General features: G+C 45.4%; 1 protein-coding gene across 1 annotated transcript in view; it reads right to left on the reverse strand.

Annotated features, from left to right (window-relative positions):
* Window positions 1-24,261, reverse strand: part of LOC111141132 (adrenoceptor alpha 1B) — a 49,304-nt gene extending 25,043 nt beyond the window's left edge. Inside the window, exon 1 of the mRNA XM_022493478.1 lies at window positions 23,148-24,261. Coding sequence (XP_022349186.1) covers window positions 23,148-24,096 — 949 coding nt within the window. The 5' untranslated portion in view covers window positions 24,097-24,261. The remainder of the gene's footprint in view (window positions 1-23,147) is intronic.
* Window positions 24,262-24,750: the final 489 nt, after the last annotated feature.

The following is a 24,750-nucleotide window of genomic DNA, read 5'->3' on the forward strand; positions in this document are numbered from 1 at the left end:
GTTTAAAAGCATTTTGTTCTCCCCAGGGGGAATAGAAGAGCTCAATTAACAAAGTATTTGATTATACTTAGGTGGTGTTTTTCTTTGAAATTTCCTCTATTATATTTCTCTCCCCCCTCCAAGATGATCTGATTTATACTTCTATTTCAATAAAGAAGGCTTTAAAATTGTTAGCTACACATGTAATAATGAATGCTTTTTCTCTGTAAAAATTAAGAACATAATTTGACAATTTTGACCATTTTCTGGTCAATTTTGACCATTACCTCTAATTCTGAGCTCTTCCTTCAGAGGAAGTTCTTGTTATCTTTTTGGTGCATAACCTTCCAGTTTTTCTTTCTTCTTTTTTTTTTTTTTTCCTATGTGCTTCATACATATACACTCAAAGAAAATAGAATGTTTGGAATTTTTGTATTTTTTGGGTAACATTTCATACTATATGCAACACTATGAAAATTTCTTCCCTCTTCCCTGAGCAATTTCTTAATTAGTCTACACATTTAATTAATTCTTTCTGACCCTTGTGTCAAAGTCACCTGTACAGATATGTCAGGGTTAATTTCCTCACTTGCCGTATTATACTTGGACGTTTATGTTGTTTTTCAATAAGAATATATATTTTTTAAATAACTTTTTTCTTCTCTCTCTCTCTTGCATGAGCAGAGTAGGGACAGAGGGAGAAGGGGAGAGAGAATCTTGAGTGGGTTCCACACACACTGTGGAGACTGACACGGGGCTCACTCTCATGACCCTGAGATGGTGACCTGAGCCAAAATCAAGAGTCAGAGGCTTAACCAACTGCACCACCCAGGCGCTCCATTTTTAAATAACAGTTTTATTAAGACATATCACATATCATAAAATTCACCATCTTAAAGTGTACAATTAGTGGTTTTTAGTGTGTTCAGGGAACTGTACAAGCATCACCACTATCTAATTCCAGAACATTTTCATCACTCTCGAAAGAAACCCAGTACTCATTAGCAATCACTACTATCCCTCCTCCCCTCAGTCTCTAGCAACCACTAATTTACTTTTTTTCTCTCTGTGGATTTGCCTGTTCTGGACATTTTATTTGGTGGAGTCATACAATATAGGACCTTTTTGCTTGGCTTTCCTTCTCATATCCTTTTCAAGCACTTTTTTTTTTTTTTTGCACCTAATAATATCCCATTGTATGTATATATGGAATTTGTTTATCCATTTTTCAGTTGTCGGACATTTGGTTTATTTCCACTCTGGGGCTATTACGAACAATGCTTCTGTAAACAGCTGTGTACAAATTTTTGGGTGAACGTATTTTCAGTTCTCTTGGGTGCAAATCAGGAGTCGGACTGCGGGTCATAAGGCAGCTCTGGGTTTAACTTGTTGAGGAACTGCCAACTATTTTCCAAAGTTGCCACATCATTTTACATTGCCATGAATATATATTTTTTTAAACAAAAAAGAACATATTCATGGGGCAAATGGATGTGTTGATTGACTTGAGACATCGTCAACCATGTGTGCAGCAAGTTGAGAAACACACTAGCTCAGAGCTGTCTGGTAGAACTTCCTGTAATGGTGACCATATTCCAAATATGCGTGGTCCCATGTGGCAGTCACCAGACACATGTGGCTACTGAACACTTAAAATGTGACTACTCTGACTGGGGAATGTAATTTTTAATTTTATTTAATTTTAACAAATTCAAATTTGATTTGCCCCATGTGGTCAGGGGCTACTGTATTGGTCAGCAGAGTGCTTAATCTCTCCTGTATGTAAAAACTCATAGTTCCCAAAATAGTTGCCTTAATTTACCCAGAAAATGACATGCCTCCTGGTCTGCATTGCACAGCTCTGAACTAGCGACTGTCACGGACATCACAGGGAATAATTCGGAGACTATGATGCCTTAAATTCTAACTGCACCACATTGAAATTCAGGTAACTCCCAACTTTTTCAGGGATGTGTTTGGGAAATTGGTACTTTGTGTATCTCCTTTATGCTTTCAACTCACTCAATTTATTTATATATATATTTTATTGTTCTATTTTATTATTATTATTTTTTTAGCTCACTCAGTTTAAAGAACTGGCTTTACTGTTTTGTTTCTTACTACGAAAGGAATACATATTCACTGTAGAGTAGCATGAGGGGAAATAAAAATGACCACAGGCAACTCCTGTTAATATCTTGGGAGGCGCGCCGCGCGTGCACGTGTGTGTGTGTGTGTGTGTGTGTGTGTGTGTGTGTGTGTGTATGTGTGTGTCCACACAATTTGCTTTTACTTCAGCTTTGGGGACAGGGAACAGAAGTGCCACTGGAACCAGTCTTCTTCCTCACAGTTACTGGAAGAAGACTTCATTCACACACTGAGTTCTCACTGTGTGTCAGGCCCGCGCTCCGTGGAGTCGGAGTCTGTTGGGGGAAGCTGAACATCAAAAACCCATTCCAGCCCAGGGTGACCAGGTGCTGGTGGTGGGGAGAGAGAGAACAAAGAAAGTCCAGGAGAGGAGGAGCCTCTGCCTGGGGAGTTGTGGAAGTCTGCAAAGGGGGAGTGACACTGAGTCAGACATTTGAACTGAAGAATTTATGACACAGGGAGGGAAGGAGAGGGGCGTTGCTGGCAGAGGGCACAGTGATCAGGGAAGGGAGACTGCTCCTGTCCAGTTGGAGCGGGTAATAGTATGGGTCATGTGCAGCTTATCTGCTTTGGTGTCATCGAATTCTCCTATTTGCCTGACGAGATAAGTAAAATGTCATTCCCATTTTTTATAGGCAGAGAGTGGAAGCTGAGGGAAACTAAGTAATTCGCCCAAGGTTGCACAGCTCGTGAGGGGCAGAGCTGGGATTCTGGCTTGTTGAGCACAAAGCTCAGTCTTGAGACATGAGGTAGGCTGGAGCCCCGTCATGAAGAGACTTTTCTGCCACGTGCGGGAGCTGAGAATTTACCTCGCAAGGAGTTCAGCAGGATCCTGGCATGACTGGATCTGTGTTTGAGGGAGATCATTGTGGCTGTAATGCAAAGACAGCTTTGGAGAGACCTTCACCCACTCTGTAAACAGGTCCACAATTCAGCTGGGATTGAACCCCTCTCAACACACACACACACACACACACACACACACACACACCCCACACACAGCTTCAGTGATAGGAGCCTCTGAGAATCCAGCACTTGTTGTCTCTGTCCCCCTTCCTAGTAAAAATCTGTAGCAGCAGCCTGAGTTCTGTGTCTATTCCAGACCATGGTTGGGGGCACGGGACCCAGCTCCTTGCCAGAGGACCTTGAACAAATCATTTCCCAGTTTCCTCTTCTGCAAAAGGAAATTGCTGGAATTTCTGTGTTTAAATGCCCTTTCCATCTTTAAAACTGGCTCCTAAAAACAGTGGTACCTATGAAGGGATTTCACTGTGGCTACACACCATGATTTTTGGAGAGTGGCTGTCCCCAGATTTTAGAGCCTCTTAGTGTTTCCTGAGCGAGGTCGGAGATCTGGCTTTCTAGGCATCAATGAAGAAATAACAGAATCTTTTTTGTTTGCAGACTAGGTCAATGGAAGCAAATAACCTAATTAGGACCTCACAAGCTGCTTGCCCAGTTAAAGCTAATTTAATTAAGGTCTTATTAGTTGTTATAACTACTTTTTAATGAAGGCTTATTACATTCAACTACGCAGATCCCAAGCAATTGTATTAAATGTTGGCAAATGACCCATTAGTCTTCGATTTCACTTCTTTTTTGCATGGTTCCCACCTAACCTGATATTCAGATGCCTACGGTTGATTTTTTCCTTCAAAGCCACATGCAATGTTGAAGGCATATTTCCCTTTTTAACCTGATTTCCCATTTCTCTGGGATTCCCTGCACACCAGAGTTGTGTGCACACCAGAGTTGTGGAGTGATATAAAGGATGAAGAAAGGCTCACCAGTGGTCTCCCATATTTCCTAATATTTCCACCATTAATCACTCCCAAATGGCACAATTTTGAGGACTAGGGGCCCCCTCCTTAAAATGCCAATTGTATGGTGGAAACACAGAAAAAGTGATTATTATGAATTAATTAACATCTTACCAAAGATTAGCTCATAATATTAGCTAATCGGCCAGTAAATGAGACTCAGGAAAATCAATCCGGGGAGTGAGTATTTTTGATAATTGTAGGTGTGTAGAGCAAGACGGGGGAAAAAAAATCAAGAGTTAGTTTCTATTGTGCACCAGGCACTGGGCTAGATACTTCCACATTTATTATCCCCATTTAATCTTCTTAAGACCTTGATATGAATGCATTATCATAACTGATCTACAGAAAGAAGCAAGGAGCACAGAGAAGTTTCCCCAGCATCAAAGTTGCACAGATAGTAAGGGAGAGAGTGGGAATTTGAAGTCCCAGGACAGCAGGCAAAGGCTTGGAGAGGGGATCAGTGTGGGGAGCAGTACCAGGACACTGGGGATTAAATTCAGCCCTTGGGGGAGTGGTATTATCTGTGGGTAGGTAAACCCCAGGACAAGTGACCGAGTGACACTAAAAACAAACCTGGCAGGGCTCACCCTCTGACCCTGATGGGTCTGATGTGCTTGTGTTGTCTCCCTCCATTATCAGTGGGCAATATGCTGACATTAAGAGCATGGGATTGGCCTCAGTGACGCCAACAGAGAGGCCAGTTCCAGCTCTTTTCTGTAGGTCTGATCCTGGGCAAGGTGTTTAAGCTATCTCAGCTACAATTTTCTCATCTGGACAGAAGGATACTGGTGTCTTCCTCATATTCCTGTTGTGGAAGTTACAGGCCATGTGTCAAGCATTCAGCCCAAGGAAGTGCCAGTAAGGAGCTGTTATCCACTTCTAAACTGATGAGCTGTGTGGCTACAGCGGGAGGGCCATAGGCAATAGGAAATGGATTCCCAGAGAAGGGGGGGATCCAGTCTTATTAGTTTCATGGTTCTTAAACTTGAGTGCACACCAGAATCACCTGTGGGGCTCAGGAGACCCCCCCCCCACCCCACCCCCATCCCATCACCTGGGCTGCAACTCCAGTCTTTGAATCAGTAGGTATGGGGTGGGGACCAAGAACTATCACCTCTAACATGTTCCTGGGCAATGCTGGTGCTGCTGGACTGAGGACCGCCTTGGAAACTCACTGGGTAAGGTCACTCACAGAGTTTGCTCTCTGACCAACATAGATGGTCGCTCCAGTAGCTGGGATGGCCATGGGCATCATACTCTGAGTCCCCCAGAGTCTGGGATGAAGCAGAGAAGCAGAGATCTTCCCCCGTTTTTACCTTGGTTCTGTGGTTTTTTGAGCCATTGGGAGCCAGCCCTTGCAAACAGGGGCCAAAAATGTTCACTTAATTATGATGCCTTATTTATTTTTTGCCGTGCTGTTCTCTGAGCCTGCTTAGGTTGAAGGGATATTGTGGTTTAAATGAACCAATTTGGTGGTGGAATGCGCTGATACAATTTGTTCTTCATAGAGAACAAGGAGGGGTTAGGCTCTAAGTAACAACTTCTAATTCATCTATTAGCCTCAAAATTTACATTGTTTCAAAAGCTTTTCACTGGCTTAAAGGACAGATATTCTCAGACATGCAGAAGCAACAGTACTTGCCTTCCACCATTCTTTTTACCAAGAAGGGTCATCTCACTGGATACCAGTGAGATAATGTACGTGAAAGTGTCCAGCATAATGTCTTATAAATAAAAAAATATGATTTGCTATGTTCATTAAACAAATGTTTTTTGAGCCCTTATAAAATGGTGACAGCATGCTTTTATATGAATGTTTCTTTGCTTTGGCACTACTGACATCTTGGGCCACATAGTTGTCTGTCCTGTGCAGCATAGGACGTTAAGCAGTGTCCCTGGCCTCTTCCACTAGATGCCAGTAACACACTCTAGTTGTGACAATCAAAAATGTCTCCTGACATTGCCAAATGTCCCATGGGAGGCAGAGGGGGGAATCATCTTTTGTAAAGAACCATTGCTTTACATGAGCAATCTTATTTTATCCTCACAAGGGCCCAGTGGAGGACCTGTTATTTGTCTCATTTTAGAGTAGAAAGGAGGAACAGAGAGGTCAAGCAATTTGCCAAAGTCCACACAGCTAGTAAAGGAGCAGGATCAGAATTTGAACTCAGGACTGACATAATCCAGAGCCTCGGTCTTGAACGTTCTTCTTGCTTCTAAGAGTTCACTTTAAGAAAGTATAGGGAGGAGAGTCTATTTAATCACATACATGTATCCTGGTGGTTGCTCCTGAGGAGAGAGGTGAACCCAGGAGAGGGGTGGGGGCATTTAGATGTATTTATAACATTTCATTTCTTCAAAGAAGAAAAAAGATACATAAATTCAGCAACATGTTAACATTTGTGAAGTCTGGGTGGGAGGAGTCATGGATCTCTTAAATTATGTTTTTGTACTTTTTGGAAAAAATGAGATAGCTCATAATTAAATATCAAAATAATTTTAAAAAGAGCAAAACGAGTAGAAATGCAAATATCTTCTGATATTTTCTGAGCATGTGACCATCACAGTTGGCACTCTGTTTACTCAGGTTTTATTCTTTTCCTCTTTCTTAACAGAGGGATCCCCCAGCCTTCTAATGTGAAGGAATCAATCGTATTTTTGTTTCCCCAAAAGGCATAGCTCCTTTGCAGAATTCGTCATAATCATGAAAGTATCGACAGGACCTTATTAAATATCCCCTCCAAAGTGGATACTGTGTTAGAGCCTTCACGTATGTTAGTGACTCATGTTTATGCAATGTTTACTAGTGTTTGGTGCCTCCCTGAGTCCTTTTCGTCCTTCCTTTCTTGTTGCTTGCTTACAATCCTAAGATGATTTTGGTCACATTTTACAGATGAGTTAATTGAGGCTTAGAAAGATGAGCTGCACAGCCAGGACTCCAGACCTGGATTTGTCTGATTTCAATATCCTTGTTCTTTCTAGTACCTTAAGCTGCTACTCAAACAGGAGTTACCAAGGACCACAAGGCTGTCCCAGAGAAGGAAAGGTGCCAACCCTCTCCACTGGATGAGGGGGTGAGATGGCAGCAACAGGAGACAGGTGGCAGGAAAGGTTTTCCTGGTCAGTTCTGAGAACCCCTGGCTGGTCCCAGACACCTGGCTTAGCTTCTCCTTGATCTCTGGCCCAGTGGCAGTGGGTCAAAGTTCGTCCTATCCCTGCCCTGTCCCAGATGCTGGTTCCAACACTTCTAGATTTAGTACAGTCTGAAAATAACCCTGCCTCTCCTTCCAGATCAACAGTTCAAGGTCGGTATTAAAGTTCACCCCTGGCTGACCAGGGCCCATTGACCGCTTCTCAAGAAGCCTCCTCTCCCAGCCGAGTCTGCTCCACAGGCCATCTCCTTACTTCTTGAGCAGTGCTCAACTCAATTTTCAGTTCATGAGGCTGGCATCTTCCACAGTCAATTTGAATTTTGCAACTAAAATGTGGTGCATTTGCCACGCTCTTGTCTAAATATAGACTGTCCACTGCATTCCCTGGTCCCTTCATGGTCGGGGGCGGGGCGTGGGGGGGAGGGGGCGGGGCAAGTTCAGATGCCCAGAGAAATCCTTCCTTATTAACTCATCCTCCAAGGGCCTCAAACTCAAGTATTTTCCTCAAGGGTGGGGGACCGCGTTTTCTTTTATATTGTTATAGATTTAAATCAGGAGACCTGGAACCTCGAGCCACTGATGTGGACAGTGGTGAGCCTGGCAGCCTTGTGAAAAATCAAACCCGTTTACACACCGTGGGTGACTGCTTTTTCTTCTCACATCCTGGGTAAAATAACACACATTCCAAGGCTGCTGCCTGCTCTAGCTCCCCTGATGGATGGGGTGTTGCATCCCAAGAGGGCAGATTGCTAGCCCTGAACTCGGGAAGCTGACACCAAATTAGTTGGAAGGATGTGAAGCTTTCAAGCCATCTTACCGTCTCTGAGGGGAGGCTGACTTGTCGTGTGAGAATGCCTGAAACTTCTCCACTGGCAGTGAGAAGCTATCAGTGTGAAAAGCAGTTCCTTCGCTATGCTGAGACAACTTAGTGGGAGAGCAAATTGCGACACCCTTTCCAGAGGTTATTTGATGATATATGTTTGATGCCTTTTAACCTGAATCTACCTTTTTGATCTAACCATTCAAAGTGGCCTTTATCCTAAGGAAATCCTAAAGAGCAGGTGCAAAAAGATCCTAAAGGAAAAATGGATATAGAAGAATATTTGTCACAGCTGAAAACTCAAAATAAAGTTACATCAAGAGAGGGTGGATTATTCCAAACACATAAAAAGATGCTTAGCCTCATTTTCACTAAATTTCCCCTATCAAGGCAGCAGAGGTCAGGAAGCTTGCTGACACACTGTTGGCAAATGCGTGGGCACTCTCAAATACTGGTTATGGAAATGCAAATTGGTATAATCTCTATGGAGGATGACTTGGCAATATTTATAAGAATGTAAAAATTTACTCAGAATAGTCCACTTCCAGGATTTTGTCTTATAGATGGTGTAGGAAATAATGAAGTGTGTACAAGAATATTTACTATAGTGGTGTTTGTGATAACGAAAATTATGAAACAACTTAAATATCCTTCCATAGAGGCCCACTGGTCGGGGGGAAGGGGGGGTGGGGAAGCACAATGGAATAGTATGCAGCTATTGAAAAGGATGAAGTTGCTGTACTTACATTGAAGTACTTATATAGGAAGACCTCCAAGATACATTATTTGGTGGAAAAAACCCAAAGTGCAAAGTAGTGTTTTTAGTATGTGATTGCCATTAAAAAGAACATATAAATGTATCTCATAGAATATCTCCGAATGGCTATGCAGGAAATTGACAACAGCTGCCTCCAGGGACGGGAAGCGGATGGCTGGGGGCCACTGAAGTGAGAGGGACATATATATTTCTCACTCTACACTTTGTGAATGTGATACCCTGTGTATGTCTCACCTCCTTACATAAACGAGTTGTCATAAGTGGATTGGTTAAACATATTATGGTACCTTCCATTATGGAATGCAATGCAGCATTAAAAATGTGAAAAATAAAAAAAATGAAAAGATTCAGATTTATTGAAATGGCAAGAAGTCAACACTGATGCTTAGTGATAAAAGCACTAGGTGATTCAGTTTGTATGTACACACACACACACACACACACACACACACACACACTCATATAGAAAATTCTGGGGGTGCCTGGGTGGCTCAGTGGGTTAAAGCCTCTGCCTTCAGCTCAGGTCATGATCTGGGGATCCTGGGATCGAGCCCCGCATCGGGCTCTCTGCTCTGCTCGGCGGGGAGCCTGCTTCCTCCTCTCTCTCTGCCTCCTTCTCTGCCTACTTGTGATCTCTGTCTGTCAGATAAATAAATAAAATCTTAAAAAAAAAAGAAAATTCTGGGAAGTTGATTATATAGAGAAGGATTATGGATGACCTTTGCTTTCTTTTTTATATCTTGCTGTTGTGTCTAAATTATTTTTCATTACCAAGAGTGACAAAATTCTTCTCATTTTGAAAAAGAACATACAAAACCAAAAAACAACAAACAACTTGACAACATATTTTTGAACTGGGGCAGCGGGCAGGGCTGTATCCAACAAAGAAAGGAGACAAAGAATTTTTAAGTGTTCCACTTAAAAGTTATTTTCCACTCAAAAATTATGTGGTGATCACATAATAGTATATATATACACACACCTATACACACACTCATATATATGTTTATCAAAAATATTAAATGTATGTAAAGTAAAATTAGATTAAAAATGATGTAATTTTTTCTTTTTGGCCATTGATTTTTTTTCTCTTAAGATCATAAAAAAATGAATAGCTCATCCCAACTCTATTGAAACTCAATTTATATTCTATTACATTTTCTTAATCACAAACAGAATATGTGTTTGTTGTAACACATGAAATAATAAAAAGGTATATAAAAAAGTTAATAATGCACTCTTCTTTCCTTCATTCTACCCCTGCAGGTGATGGAATTAATGGCTTTGAAAAATGAGATTTTTCAAAAGATCTTTCAAAACAAGTTACTTTTATAACTTAAATATCATGAATAATCTTCCTAAATAATCCTAAATAATAGATTAATAGACATAGACCTAACCTATTTGTGTTTTTTTTTAAACTTTATTTATTTATTTTAGAGAGAGTGAGAGAGCATGAGTGTGAGTTGGGGGAAGGCACAGGGAGATGGAAAAGGAGAGAAGGAGACTCCCAGCTGAGCCAGACAAGGAGCTTGCTTGATCTCACCACCCTGAGATCATGACCTCAGCTGAAATGAAAAGTAAATGCTTAACCAGGTGCCCCTAACCTATTTGTTTTAATGACACTTTACATTTTACTATATTTTAAATTTCTTATTTATGTAAAATTAAACATAATCAGACCAAACCTAAAATACCAAACATTCCTTGCTGCAGTGGTTCTATTTCTAGGAATTTATCCTGAATATGTGGGCACAGACAAATATACAAAAATATTCATTGCAACAGTGTTTGTAGTAGTAAAAGGCCAAACATAACCTAAGTGTCAATCAATGAGGAAATTGGTAAGTACAATAGGATGCTCCGTAAAATTGATTATGATACAGCCATGGAAAGGAAGGCAGTAACTCTATACATTGACATAGAACTACGTGCAAGACACCATGTTGAGTGTAATCTTCACTATCTGATAGTTTTTACAAAATGATACCATTTGTAAAGGTAAACAGCAGATGCCTGGGTGGCTCAGTTGGTTAAGCGTCTGCCTTTGGCTCAGGTCATGATCCTGAAGTCCTGCAGTCCAGTCCTGAATCATGCTTCCTGTTCACCAGGGAGTCTGCTTCTCCCTCTGCTTCTCCCCTCTTTCATGTTCTCTCTCTCTCATTCTCTCTCTCCCAAATAAATAAAATCTTTTTTTTTTTTTTAAAGATTTTTACTCATTTGACAGAGCACAAGTAGGCAGAGAGGCAGGCAGAGAGAGAGAGGAGGAAGAGGCAGGCTCCCTGCTGAGCAGAGAGCCCGATGTGAGGCTCGATCCCAGGACCCTGGGGTCATGACCTGAGCCGAAGGCAGAGGCTTTAACCACTGAGCCACCCAGGTGCCCCCCAAATAAATAAAATCTTAAGAAAAAAAAAAGTTAGCTGATAAAAAGTTGCTACAAGTAGTTCTGCAAAATAGTTACAAAGCACAATGGCATCGTCCAAGTTCCCTGTGGTCCCTAAGACTTCATTGTTTGAAAGAAAAATGTATAGAGAACTTTACATCCTGAAGTCCATCTTTATAATGTCTTGTGGCAGGGTTCTTACTCTGGGGCTATGGGGTGGGGTCTGTGAACTTGGATGGGAAAATCACTCTTTAAAAAAATTTTAAACTAACCTTTGGCTGAAAGTTAGCATTTTCTTCAGGAGGAATGTGGGCAGCAAACCACAGTAGAATTAGCAGGATTTGTCACCAGTAGAAATCAGATTTATGATATCATATTACATTTGTTGCAGATATCTAGAAATATTTGCACTTGTCACTACTTCAAAATGATAGTGGTTATTTATTTAACTTGCTGCTAGATCTTGTTTATTTAATATGTTAATAAAGAAGAACATTTTTTATTCTATCATAAATTTGTTTTTTTCAACATTGGAATAACCATTTCAACATAATTTTTTTTTTTTTTTTGCAATCCTGTCTCTTATTTTTCTTGTCTATGGTGAGAAGGGGCTTCACCAGGTTGCCAAAGGGGCCCAGGGAGCAAGAAAGCCCAAGAACCCTTGTGTTAAGGTAACTTCTGAAAGGCTAGGGACAAGAAGTCACAAATGGCTGCTGTGAGGGTGTACTTGGAAGCAGGGAGAGGGGCCCTACCACGTTCTCTTGATGCCAGGGGTGATCTATGGCCTGAATATATGAACTGGAGATATAATTTTGTTGTTGTTGTTCTAGTTGGTGGAACTTCCTTCCCCCCACCAGCTGCCTCCCTGGATCCCTGCCCGGCTGTGCCGGTGGTGTGAGCCCTGGGGCCCATGCCTGCGAATGACAGTAAGCCCGGCTTGCCCTTGGTCCCATTTTAACCTCCTTCTGGGGCAAAGCCAGGGTGCTGAGCTCAGCCTTTGAGCAATGCACGTCAGCCTGGCAAGAAGCTCTATCTTAAAGAAGAATTTAAAAAATCATGCGAAGCCAAGCCCCAACGCATCCTATCTTCAGGGGAGCAAGACGCTGGGAGCAGATACCCTTGGAAAAACTTAAGTGGGGATCCGTGAGGAATGGTTGCCTTGTGTTAGAACATTCTGTTTCTGAACATTTTGGCCTGAATGGTTCCTTGATGCAAACTTACAGCACAATTTGTGTGCTCACAACAGAGGGGTGCTTGATGGTTCAAAGGGGGCTCAGATGTGCTGCTGATGGGCGTGGTCAGACGTACTCTTGATGGAGTCCGAGGAACACCGCCCTGCCAGTGAGCGCTCTGCCCTGGCTTGACTCACACTCCGTCCTGCCAGGAGTGGGAATGATGGATGGAGTGAAGATGCCCCTCCCCCTACAGAGAGAGAGTCCAGCCTTAGGAGTCCTTCAGACACAGCTCTCTCTCCCCTCTACTCCCCAGATCTTATTATCTCAGCCTACCCCTTCTCTTGTCTCTGCATTCTAGAGACATGCGTCCTTCAGGTCACACCACTTCTCTTGGGTGAGATGGATCCATTCCTTCATTTACTAAGCGTTTAAGGTCTAGCCAGCCATGGTTCCAGATCCTGCCTCCAACACCGGTGTAACCAGGGGAAGTTAGCTGAATGAAGATCTAAAGATCCCAAATCAACATTTACAGTAACTCCTCTTGCCCACCAAGGAGAGACACATGAAGTTTCATCTTTCCTCCTGAAATTGTTGCTCACTTAGTTCTCATTCTTTCTCTTTCACCAGATGGTTGAGGCTGTGGGGCCCGATTCTCTCTTCTCCTCCACCTCCGGCTCCTCAGTGATGCTGAGGCAATGTGGCATGCTCCTCTGCAGACGCTGTTACTCTGGAGTTTCAAATAGGAAGGTACTTGTATCATTCAAATTTTGAGTGATAAATTTATTTTGAGAATAAGAGGAGGTTATGATAATCACCATCATCGTGTTTTGTTAGCAGACATAACGGAGGCTGGGTTGTCTGGACACGTCATTGTAAGCGATGCTGTATTACCCGACAAGCAGACCCAGTAAATCTTTAGAGCTTTAGCAAACCTGAGACATCTCCACTTTTTTGGGATATAATTTGATATCAAAGATATCAAAGTAGTCTTCATGTAATAAGCCAGAATGTAGTGGGGCTACATATGTGTGTGTACATGTATGCGTTTTAATTCAGAATTATAGGTGGAGGTGGGAGAATCATTCACTTCTCATTACCTTGGACCTCTATAAAGGTCTTAACCTGGCCCTGCTATAAAGTCCCCAGAATTGTTTCTTCCTCCCCTCCTTCTACAGGGACCAGGTCTGGCCATATCCCTCCAAGAGGTGAGAGGAACTTGACAAGGGCCAGTAATGTGAGGGGAAATGGGGTTGATTGGACAAGGTCTCCCCCCGGAGTGGGTGGAATGGTAACCTTTTAATAAAGAATGAAGATGTCCAATTTTCCAGCTCCTGCCTGTGTCCACTCTGGTCTTCACACAGCCCATCTTTCTTCCCTGGCCCCATGACAAGGCTCATACTGCCATTTGGTTTTACAAGAAGCAGTCATGACAGTCTCCTTTCAATGTGCCTATGCTCATTTCTAGGAATGAGAGAAGTCATTTAATGCCTCTAAGCCCATTTCCTTATTTATAAAATGGGCATGACACCAATACCTGTCTGATGGGAGAATGGTAGATAAGGCCTGGAATGCACTGTATGAATCATATAGCTGCAATTGGTATTTTTACTGAGAGTCTACTGGGTACATGTCTTCAGGTGTGGAGGATGAGATGAGTCAAACTTGGACCCTATCCTCCAGAGGTTTGCAGCCCGAGAGCACTGCCAATGATTTACACATCGCCCTGATCTCTATGGACAGGTGTAGTGGGCATCATAAACACAGGGTAGAGGGAGGGATTGCTGCCAGGAAGGGCATGGGAACCAAGGAAGCTTCCGTGAGACAGGTGTCTGCAGAACCGGGGTTTTATAGGTAGGCAGCGTTGGGATATTCAGGGGGTACAGAAAGAGCATTTCTAGTAGAGAGAAACAGTCTGAGCAAATGCACAGGGGAAGGAAGATACAAGATGTATTTGGGAAATGACGACTAATTCTATTCAAGTTACAGTACGCTCCTAATCCTACCACTAAACTCATAGTGCTGTTGATTTTTTCATTCACTTAGCTTTTGTGAACACCTGTGTTAGGCAGGGAGGAAAGATGTGGTTACTGCTTATAAGACAGTCATAGTCTGTAGAGGAGACAGGTAAATTGACCAGTCATCCCTGCTGTGCTTGGGTGTGGGTGAAGGGCTCCTGCCTAGCTCAGTGTTCCTCTCTCTCTCTTTTTAAGACTTACTTATTTTATGGGGGGATAGAGAGAGGGGGGGGGAGAGAGAAGCAGACTCCTTGCTGAACGCAGAGCCCCACGTGGGGCTCCATCCCAGGACCACGAGATCATGACCTGAGCAAAAATCAAGAGTTGGTCACTTAACCAATTAAGCCACCCAGTTACCCTAGGCACCCATCTCTTTATGGGAACTCCAAGGAACTGGGAATTTTCTTCATAGCTGTATGGTTTTGTAAAGTTTTCAAAAGTAAGATCTATTAAGTGCAATTGATTAGGGCCTCTGTCTTGTTCCAGGCTGACTTCCCTCTATTGTATTTTCCATTACATGGGTGTTGGTGAAGGGGCCATGAGCATTTTTGGGAGCTATTAAGAGTTGAGATATATTTCAATTGGGTTTTATCATATATATATATATATATATATATATATATACACATATATATGTGTATACACACACACACACACACACACATATACACATATACACGTATATATATGTAGTTTGCAGATTTTTCTTTCAGTATAGCTTGGTCATCACTAGCCAGTTACTGCAAGGTGGAAAAATGGCTTCTAGAAATACTCTCTTGTTCATGATGCTGACTCTGCTGACTCACCTGGACTTGTGACATTAAGAGGTAGGGCCAGAGGCTAAGTCGCGATATAAGTCCTGTAGTGCTGGGACCACATGTATGTGGGTGACAGAGGTGAATCATGGTCTGAAATATATTCAGCCAGAAACTCAACTTAACTGTGAAAAAGTCTTCCAAGTTCTATGTTTTCCTAAATTTGATAAGTCTTTTTAAAAAAAATTTATTAATTTATTTGAGATAGAACAGTAGGAGGAGCATAGCGAGAGGGAAAAGCAGACTCCATGTTGAGTGTGGAATCAGACGCAGGCCTTGATTGCGTGACTTCAGGACCATGACATGAGCCGAAATCAAGAATCAGATGCTCAACTGACTGAGCCACCCAGGTGCTCCCAAATTTTATAAAAGTCTTAAAAAAGTATGTGAAATTACCAATCATAAGTTAGGACTCTGCAAAATGTCTGAAGTATCCATAATAAAAGAGGAATTTTGAGTTCTCGTGGTAGGGGAAAGACCCAATTACTTTTATATTTATGTTCTCGCCAGGACACAGTGCCTCTTCGTTGCTGAATGATAGGCTGCCATGTCCCCTCCCTTTCCTCCTTCTCTGAGTAGACTGTGGTTTCCCCCAACTCCTTTTCAGGGTTCCACAAATCACAGTTCAGAGCTCCACACTCAGGGTACACCCAGTGATAACCCTTTGGCCTTATTTGGTTGCCTCGAGTGAATCCAGATTCTATCCCTCATCACCTGGGTGGTCTGAGGTAAATCACTCAACCTCTCTGAGCTTCAGTTTCCTTATCTGTAAAATGGGGACAATAACCGCGGGAGAGGAGTCAGTGTGAGAACGCCCAGAAGCAACCCCCAGCCCTGTGTAGCACAGTGAGCCTGGCACATGGCAAGACCTCATAAATGGGATCTATTAGTATTATTATTATCTGACATGGTCTGGGAGCACAGTGACTGCGGAAACATGCTGCAGAGACCCGAGAAAGCAATTTCCCAGTGTGGCCCAGCAGACATCAGTTATTTTTATAAGCCACATACACACTCAGGTAAAGGCATTTCCTGCATTACAGATCGGAACGAGCCCATCTGTGACGGGGCTACAGCTACACCCACACCCGCTGGCATTTCTGTGGCCTGAATCCAGCAGGATTCAGTGCCTCCACAAATGGCCCCCTCTCCTGTTGTAGCCTTCACACATCATCCCTCCCCCTCCTGCCCTTCTGCCCCAGTCCTTTGAATGTCACTGCAAAGCAGATGCTCGTTATCCATCCCCTGCCTCCCTTGTGCCCTCCTTCCCTCCTTTGCTTCTTGCTTTCTCCCCCGAATATTTATTGTGTCTCACCACCGTGGTATCTTCCATGATGCTAGGAGTTTAAAAGACTCACAATAAAATTGCAAAAACATCTTTGGTGGGGATAGACATAGGGCTACAACTTCTTTTTGTTTTTTGTTTTTTGTTTTTTTTTTTCCAAATAGGACATTAAACACACGTACACACAGGACTATCATCACTACTGATTACCATCATTCCATCGAAGAAATGCTATTTCAGTGTCTCAAAATAGAAAGGACATAGTCTTTAGCATAAAAGGACAGTCGTTTATATCGAATACATTTGGAAAAACACAGGCTTTTTCTCATGGCTTTCCTCATTTTGTCACGAGCCAGTAAAAATGTTATGCCCATGGGCACCAAACCCCAGACAAATGTTCAGAAAGCTCTGTAGTAACAATAAGAACGATATAACAAATGCTTACAGAGTGCCCACTGTGGAGCCTGATAGACTGTACCATTTACTAGCTGTGTGACCTGGGGCCAGTTACCAAACCTCTCTGATCTCTTGTTCCCTCAGCTATAAATGCAGGGATGATGATGCTTGCTCTGCAGAAGGGTTTTTGAGGACGGCGAGCAAGACATAGTGTTCAGCAGTGAGCAGTGTACCCAGGTCACTGAAGAGATGCTCCTGCTGCGCTCATTCTCTTCTTCTTGTCCAGGGAAGCTCTAGTTGAAAGAATTCACCTTCCTTCCTCCCAGCCTTCTGCCTTCCACCATGTGGACTAGCCCAGGGGACTGGGCAGGATTGGAGGTGCTTCCAGCCACACTGTGGAGAGCATAAGCAAGTTTTCTTGGCTCTCCGTGAGGTGCTCATTCCAGGATTTCCCAGCCATAGAGTGGACTGGTGCTAGGCCCTTGCATAGGAATCACCTGGGAACTTGCTAAAAATCGGGATTCTCCACACCCTCATGAGAAATTCTGATACAATAGGTTTGTGGTGGAGCCCAGGAATCTATGCTTCTGGGAAGAGCCCTCTGCCAGATGTTTCTGATGAACAGCTGGTTAGTTATTGGTCACAGTGCCCAGCTTTTGGGTTGGGACATTCTACCTACTTGCAAGAGTGTCTGGAAGATCACTCTTAGCATACTGTCCTATGAATCCTGATGAATAGGATCTGAGGAAGGTTCTGGAAGGAATCCTCTTGGCTGTGTTTTGTTGGCCTCCCAACAAATGATACCTGCCTCGCCCAGAAACTTCAGAGTTATTCCAGACACGTTTCTTGTTCTCACTAACCCTCCTAAATCATATAACCAAACCATCCCCGAGTCCTTGAATGTCTCCATTCCTCTCTGCCTTCACTGCCCCCAGCCAAGTCTGAATTACCTTCAGCTCCCTGTGGGCCCGTGGCCTCTAAACGGCCATGCCCCAGACTCGTGCTCCAGAGAGGCCTGGTTCATCGTTTCAAGACATAACTCGGATGGTATTGCCTGTCTGCTTCAAATGTTGCAGTAGTGACCAGTGTAGCTTAAGATAAAATCTTAAGTCCTTGTTGTGGCCTAAAATCCCTGTGCAGCCTGGCCTCTGCCCACACCTGCAGCCCTGACCTGCCCTTGTCCTTCCCTACCCTCCCGCCTTGTTACTTCCTCACCAGTTCCAGCCTCGGGACTCTCGGGCAGGCCCGTCCTTCCGTCCGGACCCTCTCTTTCTACCTGCCGCCTTCACTGAGTTAGCTCCTCCACAGCTTGTCACTCAGGGACTCCTATGATGTGCTGACTCTGGTAATTTACATCTAATAGCATCTCAGCCCTTTACTTTCAAGTTGTTTGTTGCAGTTTGTGTGCATGCGTTTTTCAAATGATCTGTGTTTCCCACTAGAACTAAATCTTATGAGGACATAGAACATAGCTGTTTTGCTCACCACTCTATCTTTAGTACAATACCTGGACACAGCAGGCATCCCATAAATACATGCTTATTCAATGAATGAATGAATGATTGAATGAATGATTCAAGATGCAGGGTTAGATTCTCAGATGGAGGGCAAGGTTCCACTTTTTCCCCGAGCCGGAGTGATAAAAGGCCCAGCGTCAGGAGACCCACATCCTACACAGTGTCGGAAATGGGGAGCAAATCTAGCCCTGAGCAAGACTGGGATGACCTTCCCTGACATTTTCTGGGTGAGTCTTTTTGCAGGAGTGAGCAGGGATTGGAAGAAAGACAGGGCTTTGTAACAGAAGTACAATACCCAGCTTTGGCAAGGTGGCTCTGGAGTTTTGGAGCACATTTGGAGGAGAGCAGATGGGGACTGGGAAGGAAGAAGGCCGGACATGTCCTAGCTGCAGTCAGTGGAACAGGTATGTGCCTGTCCTGATGGACCGGGTTTCAACCCTTGGCTCTATCATCTACTTACTGTGTGACCTGAGGCAAGAAGACTAACCTCTCTGAGCTCCTGCATATTCATCTTTAGAGTGGGAGTAATTACTCTCCCTTGTCAGGGTAGCTGTGAGGATTAATGAGATCATGTCTGTGAAGAGCCTAGAAGAACGTCTGGCACATAGTACCTGCTTCGTAAAAATATGACCTCATGAAGCTGTAAACATCTTGCAGGCAGAGGCCAGGTAGCACATAGTAGTTGCATTAGGAAGTCTTTATTAATGATTTCATAAATGGCCGAATGTATTTTCCTTCAGAAGGACTTTCCTTTTCCTCTGTATAAAAATTTCTTCCTCATTCAGTCTAATTGCTTTCCTTGCGGACACCTCAAATCCCCGTGTTTCAAAACCTCAGAGCTGAAGGGTTAGTGTGTGTGTGTTTGTGGGGGTGGCTCTGCCCTGAGTCATCTCTGAGACCCTCGCCCTCCCCTCGGCAGGAATTCATCAGTTCCAATCTGAATGAGAGGACTAGAGAAACAAATCAAGGCAGAGAGGGATTCCTATTTGGTCCCAGTACTAGGAGAACACAACTGTTTCTTTGAAATTGACCTTCATCTATTTGGAGGGGAAAGCAGTTAGTTCAATAATGGCTTCCTGGTGCCTTTCAGCATTTTGAAAGACGGAAGAAAGATCTGGAGCAAGGCAAGGTTCCAGTGTTTTCTAAACAACGCACTAAATCCAGCTACCAGTTGGCTGCCCAGCACTTCCTGCCACCCGCAGCGGCCCGCACCCCCACTCCAATCCATCCCTTCAATGCAGTGCACATCCCCGAGTAGCCCAGCCACTCCTTGAGTGGCTCCTGACCAGGAATACTCCTGACCAGGTCTTCCCCAGGTGGGTGGGAGCTAGACTTCACTCTGATGCCCAGTGGCTGAAGATTCCTTGGACATCTTGCATATGGCCCCTTGAGTAGAAATGCTGCTATATTATATTCCAATTATTTCCTGTCCCTCCATGGCCCAATTCCAGGGGCTGAATAAAGAGGTCCTTGTTTGATGGAGTCCATCCCTGCTCCCAAGTAAGTGAGAGCTGGTCCCCAGCCTGACTTGGTCTGAGGCCATAGGGGAAGGGTGGGGAGGAGGTAGGCAGGGTATTACAGGTGGGGAGGAGGTAGGCAGGGTATTACAGGTGGGGAGAGCTCCACAGGAGATGAGGGGCCCAGCCCTACAGGCAGCCCAGCCCTGCTCCCAAAAATAAAAACAAGGGAGGAAGGAAAACAAATGGGGCCCTTGCCCAGGACTCTGCAGAGGGCATGGCTATTTTTCCTCCTTCCCAGGAGGGATCCCAACCCTTCTCTCCCACAGAGAAGACAAACACAGCTATGGAAATCTCATGCTATCCAAGCACCTGGAAGTCTGTTGCTAATTGGATGTTCCTCCTACCTTCACTTCCCTGTTTGCCAATGACTATCTCCCCCTAGATCTGCTTTCTCTCCTTGTTGAGTGAAAAGCATTTCATGGAAAATTTCAAATCTGGAACCTTGTTCAGATTCCAAAAGAGTTACTGTTTTACATCATGCTCCCATTGTTTGGGTGTTATTTGAACTCAGGGGAAGTAGAAACCCACACCATTTTACTGGGATGGTCTTCCTAAATTATTAAGAACATGCTAATTAAGCACCTTCTCTGTTTGAAGCTCTTGAGTATCTTTCAAAGTCCATCCCAAACCCAATGCCTGGAGTCCATATTTCTTACCTGCCCAGGCTTGGGCAGCCAAGGGAGAGGATGCAGACAGAGTAGCTTAGGGATAGCACCTTGGGAGATCTCTGGGAGTCAGTGGCAGTGGTGTTCAGGAAGGTTTCATGGCAAGGAGAGGAGAAACAAACTCTGAGAGCAGACCATGGAAACCAAGGACCTGAGATGTTAGGGGGTTATGGTCTCAGAAAGTCATGAACAGAAAAGGAGGAAAAATGGAGATAGGGTGCTTGAGAAGAAACTGAGGGTGAGTTTGGAGAGCAGGACCCACAGAGAAGCCACATCCTCCTGCACCAGCGGGTGCCGGCAGAAGGGCTAAGCTCTGCAACATTTAACTTGTGTCCAGGAGGCTGGAACCCGAAGGGAGCTGAGAGATCCTCTGGCCAGTGATTCTCAAAGCCTGGTCTGTGGACCACCTCTTCAGAATCACCTGGTAGGTGGTTAAACATGAGGGTTCCTGAGACCCATCCGATTTACTGAATCAGATTGTCTGTGGATTATGTCTAAGAAGCTGAATGTTTATCAAGTGCCACAGATGACTGTGATCTTTGTTAACGTTTGAGAGCCCTTGATTTCGTCCAACCCTTCTGTTCCCTGGAAGTGAGATCTGAAGTCTAGAGAGGTAAAGCAACAAGCTTAGGGTAACAGAGCTGACTGATGGCAAAGCTCATGTGAGAACTCTATTGCACTTGACCCCTGGGGCAGTGCTCTTTCCATTTCAGCATGTGGGCAGCTTCTTCACCTATTCGGACCTGTTTCCATCACCCTCTAAAGTGAAAGCTTGCACCTTTGATCCATTCCCTGCATCCTGCTGGGGTCTTCTCCTTCCTGAAGATGCTCTGGTCATAGCCTCTGCAGGCTGGGAGGCAGAGGCAGAAGGAAGAAAGGAGAAAGATTCAGTTCTGAGCCTCTAATAATGGTTGTGGGGTTGACAAGTGAGTTGAGCAGGAGAAACACACTTATGGCTGAGGGGCGATTGGGATTTAGTTTGTAGTACGAAGCTAACTTTCACTGAGCTTTTGCTATGCACCAGACACTGCATTAAGTCCTTTCCATGCATTAGTGCAAACCCCATGGAGCAAACAGTAATTAGCCCTATTTTGCAGATGGAGAAACTGAGGCTCACACACCAGCGGTCATTTGCCCAAGGTCCATGCTAACGCATCACCAAATCACTTCCACATAACCACCATGATCTTTATATAGCCCAAAGCAGTGTGAACTGTTACCCACTTTAACCCAACAGGCCTACAAAAGGACCCCAAGACCTTGGGAAAAAAAGAAAGCTTCTCTGCAGTGAGATGTGACCACTCTTGGGGGGCACATACAGCTTCAAATGCTTCCCATGTAACACACTAAAAATATTTCCAAAAGACATTAATTTGCAAACCTGCCTCAGAAATGACAACATGGAGTATAGGTTAAATACCTTTTTTCTTTATCTGTTTAAAATGGAAACCCCAGATGTCAATTTGCTTTCCTTCCATTTGCCCTTTTCTGGTGAAGGAAGTGTGTCTACAGAATTTTAGTTATTTGAGGGGTTTGGTTATGTTGCATTCTAACGGAGCCCCGGGTGTGATCGCAGGCATATATGGTCCATGGCAAGTAGCAGCCGTTACCTCTTCTGCTATCATGGCACATGACTTTGCAACGATCACCTCCCTCCATTCATTTTCTGGAGTGTCCCCCAGGGATGAAGAGGAAACTACAGCAGATAAGTGCCTTAGAGAAAGGACAAGTGTTTCCCAAGCCATGTGGACAGTATGTCACGGTACCCTCCTCTAGGTTTACCTCCTAGCCAGACTGTATCTTTGTAGGAAAAATCAGGAAGCTTTTTGAACAACTTAGACCACTAAACAAAAGAAGATGGACATATTTGTATAGGAGAGGATGAACTCAATTTCATCCCAGCAGGATTTGGTGCCTGGCAGCCTAAGGTGAGGGACCCCTGTAATTTAAATCTGGCTATTCCAGGAATCACCAGAGTTAGGAACATTTTCGGGTAAAAATTGAAAACATGTGACCCTCTGTCTTCCTTCTCTTTCAAATCTCAAGCTTTAGCTCACTCAAGGGCTGATTGGGGCGGTGCAGCTGTTAAAGTGTTCTTATTAACTCATAACGAAAGGAGTGCATTGAGGTGAGAGCAAGCGGTGAACGGAGAGGGGGAGGACGCAGCCTCTGCAAAGCTCATGGGGAGCGTGGGTCTCTGCAAGAGCCCTGGAAATGCTGAATGAAAACTGCCTTTCTGCGTACGAGCTGCCTGCCTGCTTCCCAAATGCCGCGTCTGCGGTAACTACAAACTATTTTGTATGCTGCATTAGTGACGCTGCCTTAACGGGCACATCATTACTACTGAGATAATGCTGGTGTGATGTTCAAGTCCAGTGTCCTTTTTAATTATTAAACCGACGCCGTTGAATGAGTCATTCCACATACCAGATTTTCCTCCTGTGGTTCTATTTCAAGTGACTAGCCCCTTTCTTAGCGTGTTCCACTAACACCTGAGTTGGTTCTTAGCCAGCTACCCAGTCTGCAAAGCCTTTGCAGAACAAACAGTATTCTCCAATCGCCAAACACACACAGACCGCATAGAAAACAAAACCCACAAAAAAACTTTACGGTAAGCTCACCAGTAAACCTGAGATCTGAAAATACCCAGTTCCCCTCCGCCAGTCCCCAACTTACCAAGTGGTAGAGCGATGAAGAAGGGTAGCCAGCACAAGATGAACATACCGACCACAATGCCCAAGGTCTTGGCTGCCTTCTTCTCCCTGGAGAACTTAAAAAGTTTGACAGCTATGGAACTCCTGGGGTTGTGGCCCTTAGCCTTGGTACTGCTGAGGGTGTCCTCATGAAAGTTCTTGGAGTGGATTCTCAGAGTCAGCTCCTTGGAGTTGGACATCTCTTTCATGACTCCGGCCTCCAGATTCTTGGTGGTCCTCTTGGCAACGATGTAGACGCGACAGTACATGACCAGAATGACCGCCAGAGGGATGTAAAAGGAGCCCAGGGAAGAGAAGAGGGCGTAGAAGGGTTCTTCGGTGACCCCGCATTCCTTGTCATCGTTGGGCGCCGGCTCCTTCCACCCAAGGAGAGGCCCGATGGAGATGACCGTGGACAAGACCCAGACGCTGAGGAGCGCCAAGATGGCCTTCCTGCGGGTGACGAGCGTGGGGTACTGCAGGGAGTAGCGCACCCCAATGTAGCGATCGATGGAGATGGCGCACAGGCTCAGAATGGAGGCGGTGCAGCACAGGACATCCACGGCGGCCCAGATGTCACAGAAGATCCGTCCCAGCACCCAGTAGCCGAGCACCTCCAGGGCCGCGGAGAAAGGCAGAACGGTGAAGCTCAGCAGCAGGTCGGCCACGGCCAGGTTGACGATGAAGTAGTTGGTGGGCGTCCGCAGGTGACGGTTGCAGGCCACCGACAAGATGACGACGATGTTGCCCACGATGGCAAAGAGGATGAAGGCGCCCAGCACCAGGCCCACGGAGATGGCCCTGGTGATGTCCAGCTGGGGCAGTGTGGAGTTGCTCGAGGTCTGGTTGGGGCCAGTGAAGTTGGCATTTTTCAACTCTCCCCAGTGGGCAGGTGCTGATGTGTTGTGGCCGGTGTCCAGGTCGGGATTCATTTTAGAGTCGGCCCTCCATAGCCTGGGGTGAGCGGGCTGGAAGGGCTGCGGCCAAGCTCCTCAGCTGCCCTGCAACTTTGCTTCGCCCGCGGTCTTCTTCCCAGAGGCGCCCTCCCGGCGAGGAGTCATCTCCCCCGGGCAGCCCAGCCCCGCGGTGCGTCTCCTGCCTGCCTGCCTGCACCGAGCCGCCCGCTCGCCGGCTGTCAGAGGGAGGCGGCGAGACAGGGGCCGAGGCGGCGGCTCCAAGTTTAATGGTCCACGTCAGGCACGCGGGGCCGGGCGGGCGGGGAGCGGCGGGGGAGGGGCGGCGGGCAGGGGGCGCCCGGCTCGGCCCGGCCCGCGGCGGGTGTGCGGGCAGTGGCGGCCAGCCCGGTCAGCGCCGAGGAGGGTCTGCTCGCGACGAGCCGCCTCTGGGCTCACTGCACGGCGGTGACATCAGGCGGGGGAGCCCGGCGCCCTGACTCCGCGCGGCACTAGGGGGCAATGCGGGTCCAGCGAAGGCGCCCGCAGCCCCGACGTCGCCACCTGGGCAGCCCCGGGGCGGGACGCGGGCCCCCACCCCCACCCCACCTCACTCGTTGCCCCCCCAACCCCCCAACGCGGGCCTCGGGCTGGGGAGGGGGAGGAGCGACATGAGCGTGAGGACCCCCGTCC

The sequence above is a fragment of the Enhydra lutris genome, unplaced genomic scaffold (genome assembly GCF_002288905.1).
Source record: "Enhydra lutris kenyoni isolate GAN:26980312 unplaced genomic scaffold, ASM228890v2 scaffoldscaffold5, whole genome shotgun sequence".
NCBI lineage: Eukaryota > Metazoa > Chordata > Mammalia > Carnivora > Mustelidae > Enhydra > Enhydra lutris.